General features: G+C 43.6%; 1 protein-coding gene across 24 annotated transcripts in view; it reads right to left on the bottom strand.

Annotated features, from left to right (window-relative positions):
• WDFY4 (WDFY family member 4) overlaps positions 1-13,228 on the bottom strand; it is a 297,261-nt gene that overhangs the window by 190,948 nt on the left and 93,085 nt on the right. For 22 of the 24 annotated variants that reach the window (XR_004177000.1, XR_004177001.1, XR_004176999.1 and 19 more), the window contains 6 exons: positions 12,007-12,228; positions 10,742-10,920; positions 4,441-4,672; positions 2,277-2,422; positions 999-1,110; positions 66-256 (listed from right to left, as the gene is read on the bottom strand). Coding sequence is in view for 17 of the 24 variants with exons in the window: in XM_021943264.2 (XP_021798956.2) it covers positions 66-256; positions 999-1,110; positions 2,277-2,422; positions 4,441-4,672; positions 10,742-10,920; positions 12,007-12,228 (1,082 nt within the window). In the remaining 7 variants the exon portion in view is untranslated. The remainder of the gene's footprint in view (positions 1-65; positions 257-998; positions 1,111-2,276; positions 2,423-4,440; positions 4,673-10,741; positions 10,921-12,006; positions 12,229-13,228) is intronic. The other 2 variants (XR_004177002.1, XR_004177003.1) reach the window with 1 other exon arrangement.

The raw sequence follows: 13,228 nt of genomic DNA, 5'->3' as shown, positions 1-13,228 counted from the left end.
TCCCTGTTCCCTGGGGATGACAGCACTTTGGGGAGTCTCAGTCCCAGGTGCGAGGATGGGATTACCTGGTACCCACAGATGTGTTGCATCAGGAAGTCACACATGGCATTACTGGTCAGGACTGAGTGCAGAACTTTCACAGCCGCATACATGGTATGATCATCTGTCGCTAAGGAGATGAGGCCCAGGAGGATGGCAGGCCCGCCAATGAAGTCCAGGCTGCTGGCAGCAGGGCTGGAGTGGAACACCCTCACCCCTATGTGACACAAAGTGGGCATTTCATCAACATGTCACAGCTTCATTGCAATGGGAAATGCCTCAACAGCACAGGAGGACCAATGAGCTACCAGTGCTACCATCCACCCACAGCCAGGGGGGCCTGTGCACCTGGGACAGGCTGGGAGGAAGAGCAGGAGGCTCTGAAAGTCTTATGTGGCTGGGAGATACTGTACTGTGCTAAGTCCTTTCTTTGCCATCAGAAGGCTGAACAGCCCAGAGTATTTCAGATTGCCACCCTCTGCCTTCACTCCAGAGTGCTGGATGAGCCAGATCCCTGAGCCTCAGTATCCCTTTTGTTCTATCAACCCATTGCTCTTGCCTGTCCTCTAGATCCTGCTGGGCAGGGCACTTGCACCAATTTGTTGCCTTGCTATTGCTCAACTGAATGGTGACCAGCAGTTTTCACTCAAACAACCACAGTCAGTGCTTCTACTCAAAAGCCCCACTGTGCTCACTAGATAGACAGGTTCCTGCTGTCACAGACAGCAGCCTGGTTAGTAGCTGAGCTCCCTACTGATTGTCAGATGTGGCCAGGTGAACAGATCCTCATGCTTTCTGGGAGGCTCTCTTGCTGGATTCACTCCCAACTCTGGTCCTCCCCATCCTGGTTCTCCAGCACACTCCATCCTGCACATCACTCCAGAACCCCAGGGTGCACAAGCCATGACAGCACAAACCTTGCTTTCCAAATAGCAGCAAAGCTTCCCAGCTGAACATACCTAATTGACCCACAGCAACAGCTCCAATGGTGCGCAGAGACCCTGACAGGTGGCCAGCACAATTCCTCAGCAAGAAAATGGGCATGGCATTGTCACGGGATGAAATGTTCATCTAGAGAAATGAGCAGCAATTAGTCCTAAGAAACTCCTGCAAAAGAAGAAGCGTTGTCCACGAGCTCCTGGAGGGCAGGCCCTCTGGGGCCTGGCCCAGTGCTGACACTCCATCAGCAATGATCAGTGAATGAATAGCAATTGAACCAATGTCAGGGGATTGAAGCCAAAATTCAGGTTCATGCATTCTGCCCCCCTCAGTTATGCAGTCTGAGCCACCAGTGTCCCACGTGCTTACACTGAGGTGCTAAGAAGAGCAAGAGGAACCCAAGAACACTTTCAGATGGAACAGCACTACCAAGGTGAGGGCTGCCACCTTCTCAGACTAGGTTTGTTCAGGCTCTGGGAGCCCAATCTCTACAGGTGTCAAAGGGGCAAGAAGATAGGAATCCTAGCCTCCTATATCAGAAAGCAGTGTGTTGCTGCTAAGCCACAACTTTCATGATCAACAGGACCTAGTTCCTGACTCCCCATCCTCTGGGGGTACCCTCTGTCCATGAGAGTGAAGAGAATATAACAAATCAGCAAGTTTTCATCAGTGCTAAGCAAAAGAGCTCTTTATGCAAAATTTGGAAGTAAATTTAATGGCATCACCATCTATAAACACATCTCCTTGTTATTTTGAAAATTTACTGTTTTTTGTTTGTTTGTTGTTTTAATCACAGCAATACTGGGTGCTATGACTCACACCTGTAATCCCAACTACTCAGGAGGCTGAAGCAGGAGGATCACTTGAGCCTAGGAGTTTAAGACCAGCCTGGGCAACACAGAGAGATCCCATCTGTAAAAAAATTAAAAAATTAAAATTAAAAAAATCACAACAACTCAAAGAATATCTCAGTGTTAGTGGGTCATTAATACCCAGGACTAGGGAAGCTCAATAGTGTTTTCAATGCTGCAAAGGTATTTAAAACCTGTCATTTGTTCCTGTTCTTTTATTTATGATTTTTCTTCTCTGAATAATTATAAGTGAAAGGCTTAGTCTTGGAGGACGCCAGTGGGTGAGGAGGCATAGGATATTTTAACAAATGAAGTGGGAAACATGTATGTGTGTATCCATCTATACATGTGCAAACATGAAATAGTGTCTACTTAAGCACTGAAAGCTAAAGCAAGCCATGAAACCAAGATTCCAACAGAGATTAGCAATGAAGTTAGAAGATGTACTTCTTTGGCGATCAGACGGCTGTCCACCTCATTGTAAGCATTTCTGATGTCCACTACACTGGTGATAGAGGAGCTGGCTATGTGAAGTCCAAAAGAAACTCTTTCTTCTGCAACAAGGGGTGTGGCTTCACTGTCCAGGTCCTCCCCTGTAACAATACATGTTTATTGGTTTCTAGTCTCACTTTACAGAGAAGGAAATTACTCCTCATACAATTTAATATCTATGTCACACAGCAAAGTAATTATTGAGAGGATGTTTGTATGTTGTCACATTGCATGTTTTTGCACATTGTATGTTTGCATGTCATTTGTTTTACCCTCTTCTCTGATGCTTACAGAAAACTCTGGGCAGGGCGTGGTGGCTTATGCCTGTAATCCCAGCATTTTGGGAGGCCGAGGCAGGCAGATCACTTGAGGTCAGGAGTTCGAGACCAGCCTGGCCAACATGGTGAAACCTCATCTCTACTAAAAGTACAAAAAATCAGCCTGGCATGGTGGCACATGTCTGTAGTCCCAGCTACTCGGGAGGCCGACAAGTGGCGACCTGGAACCAGGAGCAGAAATGTTTGTTCAAGATAGCAACTACTGGCACCTGTCCGGGCGACAGATGAGACCCCATCGCACAAATAAATACACAGCCAAATGATAAATGATGATGAGCAATGATGATATAAATAGAGGAGGAGAATGATGATGATGATGATGAGTGATGGAGGAGGAGGATGATGAGGAGAAGGAGGAGATGAGGAGGAGGAGGAGGAGGAGATGAGTGATGATGAGTGAGAAGGAGGAGAAGGAGTGTGAGAATGAGGAGTGAGGAGTGATGAGGAGGAGGAGGAGGAGGAGGAGAAGGAGGAGAAGGAGGAAGAGGAGGAGGAGTGAGGAGGAGGAGGAGGAGAAGGAGGAGAAGGAGTGGAGAAGGAGGAGAAGGAGAAGGAGGAGGAGGAGGGAGGAGGAGGAGAAGAAGAAGAAGGAAGAAGAAGAAGAGCCAGGCTGAAGGAGGAGGAGGAGGAGGAGGAGGAGGAGGAAGAGGAGGAGGAAGAGGAGGAGGGAGGAGGAGGAGGGTGGGGAGGAGGAGGAGGGGAGGAGGAGGAGGATGAGGAAGGAGGAGGAAGAAGAGGAAGAAGAGGAAGAAGGAGGAAGGAGAAGGAGGAGGAGGAGGGAGGAGGAAGGAGAAGGAGAAGGAGAAGGAGAAGGAGAAGGAAGAAGAAGAAGAAGAAGAAGAAGAAGAAGAAGAAGAAGAAGAAGAAGACGAAGGACAGATGGAATACGGAATGGACACGGTGGCGGACCCTCAAGATGAATGGAAATAGGAGGAATGGTGTGGAACGGACAGAGTGAAACATCTTTGGCCGGGTATAATCCCTACCCTTTAAAAACTAAACTGGCAGGACAAGAAACTGACTTAAATAGCTGGAAACTGGAAATGCCAGTGGAAAGCGTGGACAGCAGCCATGGCAAACATCCCAGTTTGAATTAACATACTGGTCTCTAAGTCAATGAGATCCACTGTGCTAGTAGAGAAGGGTGGCATGAATATAGAATTGGTAAGACTTTGGCTCTAGACCTGACCTCATCCCATTGCTCTGGCCAGTGCCATTTGCCACAGGAAATGAAATTCAAAGACATCATGGGCCTGGAGACAGAAATGCTCTACAGCACTCAATCGCCCTTCAGCACATACAGGCCACTGACATAGATTCATTTATCATTCTTTCCAGATGGGAGCTGACCCCTTTGACTTGACGGAGCACAGAGAGCAATGCTCCCTGCTTGAATAACGACAATCAATAATGAAAATGTGGATGTTTTGTCTGCCTGTTTAATAATTGAAGACAACAGTATACTTTAGTTAAAAAGCTTCTTCATTAAAAGCAATGTAACTTATTTGTCTCAATCTCTTCTTTCTTTCTTTGCTGATGGTATTACCCAACCCACCTCTTCCCCATTAGGGACTCTGGAGTTGAAATCTAAAGATATTGTCATTTCCTTTTCTGTGACATTTTCTCTTGGGTTGTAAATATATAATGATACAATTACAGAGGTCTTCCCTAATGACTGACCCTAACGCTGAGCTTATTCTCTGCAAATATGCTATAAATAACCAGATGTCCATTTAAAAACTACTATCAGCAAGAACATTGTAAATCAAAACACTCCATACCTGGGACATGCACAGCTTGGAAGTTGCCACAATATCTTGGGCCAAGTTTGTTAATAACTTCCAGAGTTTCCATTGAAATGGCTTCTTCAAAGAGGTATGTGGGGCCAAGACGCCAGATTAATGAAGATTTTTGTTTCCAAACTTGAGGGGTAGCAATATATCCATAAACATCCACAAACGCGGATGGATCCATAGAAAGGAAAGGCCCTGGTAGAGCCTGGATGTATAACATCTGTTAAAATGAAAAGGACAAAAGTGAGTAGTGTTTGATCTCAGAGTTAATCAAGTAAATACAAAGTGATATAACATGATGCATCTTATTCTCATCTCATAGTAAAAATGTGTTTTATCTAAAAAATTAAAATATAATTCACAAACCTCAGAAGTATGCAGTAAAACAAGTTATTAAATGTGGAGTAAAAAACTGACACTGTCCTTTTGAAAATAAATTTGATAAAAAATACTACGAAACAAAAAAAGTCCATCTTTTTTATCTCATTCAATCTGCTAAGAACCTAAATGCCTAGTATTGGCAAATTAATAAAGTTTTATGTATGAGCAATAATTAAATACATACAGAGTGGAAAGGAAGAAACAAAACTGTTTCTATTTTCAGATGACATGTCCATGTAGAAAGTTCCAAGGAATTTTTTTTTTATATCCTAGAACTAATAAGTGAATTCAGCAAGGTCACAGGATACATGATCAATACACAAAAATCAATTTTATTTTTGTAGGCTAACAATAAACAAACAGAAACTAAAATTAAACACAATACCACTTACAATTATGTACAAGAAAATGAAATAGTAAGACAAGTACAGGATCTGTACACTGAGAATTCCTAAGTGATGATGGAAAAAGTCAAAGATGACCTATATAAATGGAGAGACATACCAGGTTCATGGATAGAAAGGTTCACTATAGTAAAGATGTTATTTCCCCTCAAGTTGATCAGTAGGTATAATGCAATTCCAGAAAGGTTTTTTGTAGACTATCAGAATTCCAGCAAGGTTTTTTGTAGTCATAAACAAGCTAATGCTAAACTGTGTATGGGAAGGCACAGGCCCTAGAACAGCTTAAACAATTCTGAAAAAGAAGAATTAATTTGAGGGAGGAACTACTCTAATAACGACTTATTATATAGCTATAAAATCAATATAGTGTGACATTGGTATAAAGATAATCACATAGATTGTCACATAGATCAATGCAACAGAATAGAGAACCCAGAAATAAACTTATAAGTAGGTTCACCTGATTTTTGACAAAGATGCAAAAGCATTTCAATTGAGAAATGATAGACTCTTCAACAAATGGTACTGGAGCAATTGAACATCCATAGGCAAAGAAATGAACTTAAACCTTACACTTTATACAAAAATTAATTCATAATTGATCACAAACTCAAGTGTAAAATGTAAAACTAGAAAATTTTTAGGAAAAAAAAATAGGAGAAAATCTTCAGGACCTAGGGCTGGGCAAAATATTCTCAAATGACACCAAAAGCACGAATCATATAAGGAAAAACTAATGAATTATACTTCAGCAAAACCAGAAACTTCACCCATGTGAAAGAGGATTAAAAGACATGCTACAGACTAGGAGGAATTATTGCAAATCACGTATCTAACAAAGGACTAGTATCTAGAATATATATATATATGTGTATGTATAGACACACACACATACATGTATATATTTTAAAACCCTTAAAACTTAACAGTTTAAAAAAGTAAACAATGCGACCAGGTGCGGTGGCTCACACCTGTAATCCCAGCACTTTGGGAGGCCTAGGTGGGCAGATCACGAGGTCAGGAGATCAAGACCATCCTGGCCAACATAGTGAAAAACCCATCTCTACTAAAAATACAAAAATTAGCTGGGCATGGTGGCGGACACCTGTAGTCCCAGCTACTCTGGAGGCTGAAGCAGGAGAATCACTTGAACCTGGGAGGTGGAGGTTGCAGTGAGCCGAGATTGCACCACTTCACTCCAGTCTGCCAACAGAGCGAGACTCCATCTCAAAACAAAACAAACAAACAAAAACAACAACAACAAAACAAACAAACAATGCAATTAGAAAGTGGGCAAAAAATATGGATGGACATCACTGAGGAGAATATACAGATGGCAAATAAGCACATGAAAAGGTGATGTTCAACCTCATTAGCCATTAAGGAAATACAAATTAAAAACACAGTGAGCTATCACTACACAACTATCATAATGGCTAATATAAAAATAGTGACAACGCTAAGTGCAGAAAAACTGCCTCACTCATTCATTGTTAGCGGAAATGTCAAATGATGAAATCATTTTCAAAATAGTTTGGCAGTTTCTTATAAAACTAAACATTCAATTACCATAGAAACCAGCAATTGAACTCTTGGAATTCATCCCAGATAAATGACGACTTGAATTCACACAAAAACCCATACACAAATGCTCACAAAGCTTTATTTGTAATGGCCCAAACCTGAAACATCCCAGATGTCCTTCAATGGATAAATGACTAAACAAACTATGGCACATGCATACCTTGAAATGCTACTCAGAAATAAAAAAGAACGAAGTGTGGATACAGGCAAAAGTTTGGATGAATTTCCAAGTATACTTTCATATATTGCTGTGTGCTACATTACAATGTTCCAAGTCAGTGTCACAGCACATATGCAATGGTGGTCCATAAGATAATAATATCATATTTTTACTGTACTTTTTCCATGTTTAGAGTGTTTAGATACACAAATACTCACCACTGTGTTAAAGCTGCCTACAGTATTCAATATAGCAACATGCTGTCTAGGTTTGTAGCCTAGAAGCAATAGGCTATACCATATAACCTAAGTGTTAGGTTAAACGAGAGGTTAAATGAACTAAGCAGTATACAAGATTTTCTATACATTGAAGCCACACTATTTTTTTAAAGGGATAAAACTGAAATTACAAAATATGATAAAGTAGCAGGAGGGTAGCAAATCTTCTCTTCTCTATTTTTGAGCTATTTCAAAATGCATTTATATTATTCTTACAATTACTATAAAATCACTAAATATAAGAATATGTTTATAAATATGCACAATTGGCCCTGCATATCTGGGGGTTCCATATCCTTGGATTCAACCAACTTTGGATCAAAAATATTCAGGAAAAAGGACAACAAAAATAGTGCTATAACAATAAAAAATACAGAATGACAACTATTTAGCATTCACATTGTATTAGGTATTATAAATCATCTAGAGCTTAGTTAAGCATGCAGGAGGGTATGCATCTGTTATTTGCAAATACTACACCATTTTATTTAAGGGACTTGAGTATCCATGCAGTTTGGTATCCAAGAAGGGTCCTGTAGCCAATCCCCTGAGGAAACTGAGGGATGACTGTATTTTTCTAAATGAGAGTTTACATAATTTCAGAAATATTCTTTTTCACCCTACCAATTAAATGAGATTTTCAAATAAAAACAAACCAATTGTTCAACCACCAAGCCTTGCCAGGAGTATGGTCTTCTGTGCTCTCTTCTCTCTCTGTTCTCGCAGGCTCAGAGTCCTCCTCTCTCTCCCACACGGAAGCACCACCCACCCCTCCAACCCACCTTGCCCCTCTCTTCCCAAATTCCCAGTGTATGCACACTGCCCTGTTCAGGTTGACTAATAAATGTCTAATGTCTCAGATTGTTCCCAAATCATTTTGCCCAATTCAAGCTGTTAAAACGCTCTATATCGTTCCAAATTTATCTAAGTTTCCTTTGGCAATAAAAACAAAGGCTCGGCATTTTGAGAAGGGCTGTTAAACTAGTCAGACTAAGCTAGATTTTTCACATCTTACTCTTGCCCAACAGATGTCAGCATCAAAACACAGTCCTTTATGTTTATCCTGATTGAGTTTCACTTGCTGGTCCTGACTCAACTTGTTGAGATTATTTTGGAAAGAGGACTCTGTCAGTCTTGGCTTTGGCCACTCCATATAGCAACACACCACTCCTGGCCTCCCTGCTGATGGCCCTACGTTTAGCAGGTCCCTCAGAGAGGATGTTAATGCCTGTACCACTTCACCCAACCACACTACCAGCCAGTCATGTTCCTCCTGTGGCTGCACATTCAATTCAGTTCATCAAGTGTTTATTGCATGCTCACTGTGTGTCAGCCCCTGTGCCAAGTTCAAGAAAGGTACAAACATCAAAAAGACATGCCTCAAGGTATATGAGGTATTTCACCAAAATATCAACATGTTCTGCGAAAGAAGACAAGAACAAGTGAACTCAGTATTCAAGCCTAAACAGATAAAAACAAAGACATTGCAACCACAAAAGACACCACACATCCCATCCCAACTAACGTGAGGGACTTCTGCTTCCTCTCTAATGACAAGTCCAGCCCTTTTCCATGTCTCTACCTTCTGGATAAAAGTTATTAACATTCACAGTCACCAAATTGCACCTCTTTCCGACAGCACCCAATTCAGAACAGATGGACCTCCACTTCTTTAAACCCTCTTAAAAATCACCTAAAATAAGCACAGTTTCTGTAACAAACCACTCCTAACTCCTTACTACCCCATGGGGTAGGGAATCTGTCACTACAGTCAGTTTAAATCTAATTTTTATTTTATACTATATGTATGTTCCTGGAGGTCTTTGGCTTATAAGCATAAATAATTCTTAGAACCTAAAACAATTCTTAGCACTTTATACTATATGTATGTTCCTGGAGGTCTTTAGCTTATAGGCATAAACAATTCTTAGCACCTAAAATATTAGCTAACATATAATAGGTGCTCAATAAATATTTAATGAGGAAAAGAAGAAAGACAGAAAGGGAAAGAAGGAGGACTGATATTGTTAATAATTGGAGTAAAGGCCAACTATGTTTTGAAGGATCTGTTTTTTCAATGTCCCTATCAAAATCTTTCTGTTTGGCCAGGCATGGTGGCTCACGCCTGTAATCCTAGAACTCTGGGAGGGCCTGAAGTCAGGAGTTTGAGACCAGCATGGTGAAACCTCGTCTCTAGTAAAAATACAAAATTTAGTGGGCATGGTGGTGGGCGCTTGTAATCCCAGCTAGTCAGGAGGCTGAGACAGGAGAATTGCTTGAACTTGGGAGGCGGAGGTTGCAGATAGCCGAGATCACACCATTGCACTCCAGCCTGAGTGACAAGAGCGAAATTCCATCTCAAAAAAAAAAAAAAAAAATCTTTCTGGTCACCACTGCCTTTTTCTGATAACAGAACTTTACCAGAAGATGGTATCAAATTCACCTATATAGGTCCCACATAACTTGGGAGTAAGAATTTGTTCTCACCTAATGACTCTTAACCTGGAACAACTTTGACTCCCAGGGGATATTTGGCAATGTCTGGAGATGTTATTGGTGGTCACAACTGGACAGGGTTGGGGGAGGAACACTATGGCATTTAGCGGGAATCAAGAAACCCTGTGTATGTAAGGTTCTCCATTCTGGTTGCATATTAGAATCACCTAGAAAATTTTATAAACATTAGTAAATTGTCAAATTACCTGACCCACAGAGATTCTTATGTAATTATTCTGGGTGCAGCCTGTGCAAGAGAACTTTAAAAAGCCTTTGCAGGCGATTCTAAAATGCAGCCAGATTGGGATGCTCTCCCTGGAACCTGTGTGAAAATCCAACTGTACCTGCCCTCTGTGGTCTTCTGGGCTCTCTCCTCTCTGACAATGGCTGCTGGCTCCTGCCAGCTCCACCTTTTCCCAGCTTCCTCTTGTATCTGGAGTGTCTCTAAATGACAGCCATGAGATGCTTCCTTCAGCTATACATCTGCATTCCATTACCTTCCTCATGGTTTTTTCTCTAAATCTGGCGACATGTGTTGGTGTCTGCACACTCTAGTGCCCTGCTCCTCTGTGTGGTACAAAGATGAGCTGCATTGGCCTCACCTGGGAGCTTCTTGGAAAAGTCATACCTTAGGCCCTGCCCAGACCTCCCTGAGGACTTTGCCCTTTAAAATGAGAAGCTTTGCTTTGTTCATTCTGGAGTTTTCTATTTTCATGAACATGACTATTCTTAGAGACCTGGATGCACATCTTGCCTTCTGTCCTGGTTGTGTGACCTTCAGTGCATTTTCTAAAGATGTCCTTTTCATGTCTGAGCTCACTCAATTTCCTGAACAGTAAGCAGGATTTCATTAGATGCCAGCCCTACCAGTAATAAACAAACAAAAGCAACAACAACAAAAAACATAGAATGAAACCAAGGTCACTTCAAGGTAGCAGCAGGCAGTACGGTTGTGGGGCAAGTGCAGCTTGGAGGAGCCATCTCACCTTGGCGGAGCCAATGATCTGTCCATCCAGACAGGTGGAAACTGTACAATGTCTTTTCATTTCCTTGGTGACAACCACAGCCAAGTGATGCCACTGACCACAAGCCAGGAGCTGGCCACACCTGACCTGAAGCTGGCGTCCTGCAGAAGGCTCAGAGTCATCCTCAGGTTCCATGACATCTGGAAGACAGCATTAACACTGAGTCTCATGTGTGGTGCTACGCTGCAGGAACCCAGGAGAATGGGGAGGGCACAGAGAGACATCAACCACTGTGGGCCTTGTACCATGGAGCCCTAGCCCCTCCTTTCATGAAAAATGACAACGGCAGCAGCAATCATTCCTTGAGCTCTTCCTTCGTGCCAGTTTTAAGCATGTTACAAATATCAACTCATGTCACAGCCCTGTGAGGTAGGCGCTCACACATACCCAATTTACCATCCTGAGGCACAGAGAGGTTGGGTGACTTGCCCAAGGTCATACAGCCAAGATTCAAACCCAGAAACTACGCTTCAGGTCTACCCCAACGTAGACTACCTCCACAGAGACTCCATTGCAGGCCGAGTCCCAGAGAGTTGGATAGGCAGTTGTGCTGTGTACAAGGGCATCAGCCACTCCCACTGTTTCATAGGGCCTCCCACTGTTTTTCCTTATGAAACAGTGACACTCCCAGGACACAGGAGAAGAACAAGTGGCCAGAATCCACTGGACTTGACCATCTCAGGCAAATGGGCCTGGAGGACAATGCTGGGCTCTAAAGGGCAGAGCCAGGGCTGGCCTCTAGCACTGCCGAAGGAGGGGTGGCCCTGGGCACCATGCTAAGCACAGGCCAGCCTTCTGGGTTTGGGCTTAAGCATATGCGGGAGTGTCTGTAGCTGCTTTGGCTCCAGCTAAATTGTGTGTGTTCTTCACAAACCTCACACAGGAGAGGATGCAGCATGTGTCCCAGCGAGGCAAAGCCCTGGGTCCCACTGTGACTGTTCTGCCAGGCGAAGTTTCTGGAAAGCCACTGAGCATCATCTCTGAAGCTGTGCCAAGGGCTGGGGACTCATCTGCCTGACACTTACAAGCCTAGAGCTCAGGCCACAGTGAACCACAACAAATATTGTAGACCTTTCACCAGGTGTGGAATCCAAGGGAGCAATTTCAAAGGATGAGGAGAAACAGAAGGTCACCAGGTTTCTAACCACACCTGTGTTGAGAGCTTCTGACTTAGCCCCATTTCCCTGACATGTGGATGAAACTGGCTTTGGATCCCAGCACCTTACCCAGAGGCTGAAACTCCTTCTCTTCTGTAGAAACAACCAAGGAGAGGTCGTCTGGGCAGAGACTGACAGAGAAGCAAACAAAGGGCTGCTCGGTCCTGGCCAGGTGGCGCACCAGTGTCAGGAAGCGCAGCGGGTGGCTCTCAGTGGCAGCTCCGTGCCGGCTGATCAGGAACCAACAGGAGAAGGTCAGGCCTCCAGGAGGAGGGAATGATCTGGTGGCACCTGGGTGGGAACACAGGCATGCCCTCAGGCTTTGTTCTGCCCTGCTGAGCAAGTATGTTCAGATTTACTGTGGTGCTGATTTAGCCTGAGTGCCTGGGTGCCTTGCCTAATCACCAGTTGTCTCCTCCCCATTATGACATGCTGCCTTGCCAAAGGAGCAGAGAAGACCTCGATCTCCCTGACGTCCATCACATGTGGGCCCTTGATCAGCTGATCTACAGCCAGGCAGTGTGCTCTGTGGGGCAGAGGACCTTGGCCTAGCTCAGCTGAACCTTGGATAGGAAAGGGCACCAGTTTAAGAATGCCATGTGCCCTCCCATCCCATAACAGGGTTGGCGATACAGACAGATCCATTGTCCTCATGGAACAGGCAGGACCAGCTGCTGTATCCTCAGACTTGGTGCCAACTCACGTGGAAAAAGGTTATGAAGGCAATGGCTCCCCAGCACCCATGATCCCATAGAAACCCCAAACCCAATTCTCCTAACAGAGTGTGTGACTCTGGCAGCATCAGGCACTTGCACTGTTCCACCCAGTGGTTTTTCAGCCGAGTGCAGTGCTGTGCACAGGAGCCACTTGCCAAAGATTGGTCTGTTCCTGATGGCTATCAGCCCAACTCATATTTCTCTCTAGAGAGGGATCTAAGGTGGGTAATGTGTCCATCTCAGCCTACATCAGTCACCAGCAAAATGGGCCAAACCCAGGCTCAGTCCATCAATGTCAATTGAGTCCCTAGCTATGGGCTGGACCCCTGGGAGGCACAATGAACCGAACACCTTGCTCTAAAAGAGGAGCAAAGTTGAAGAACAACTCATCTGCAGATACTCAGGACCAAAGGCAAGACTCATGTTTGCTTTTCTCTTTTTGAAACTGGGTCTTACACTGTAGCCCAGTTGGAGTGCAGTGGTTCAATCATAGTTCACTGCAGCCTGGAACTCCTGGCCTCAAACAATCCTCCTGCCTTTGCCTCCCAAATTACAGGTATTACAGCTGTAAGCCA

Source organism: Papio anubis, chromosome 11, assembly GCF_008728515.1.
Source record: "Papio anubis isolate 15944 chromosome 11, Panubis1.0, whole genome shotgun sequence".
Taxonomy (NCBI): domain Eukaryota; kingdom Metazoa; phylum Chordata; class Mammalia; order Primates; family Cercopithecidae; genus Papio; species Papio anubis.
This window is presented reverse-complemented; position numbering and strand designations above follow the sequence as displayed.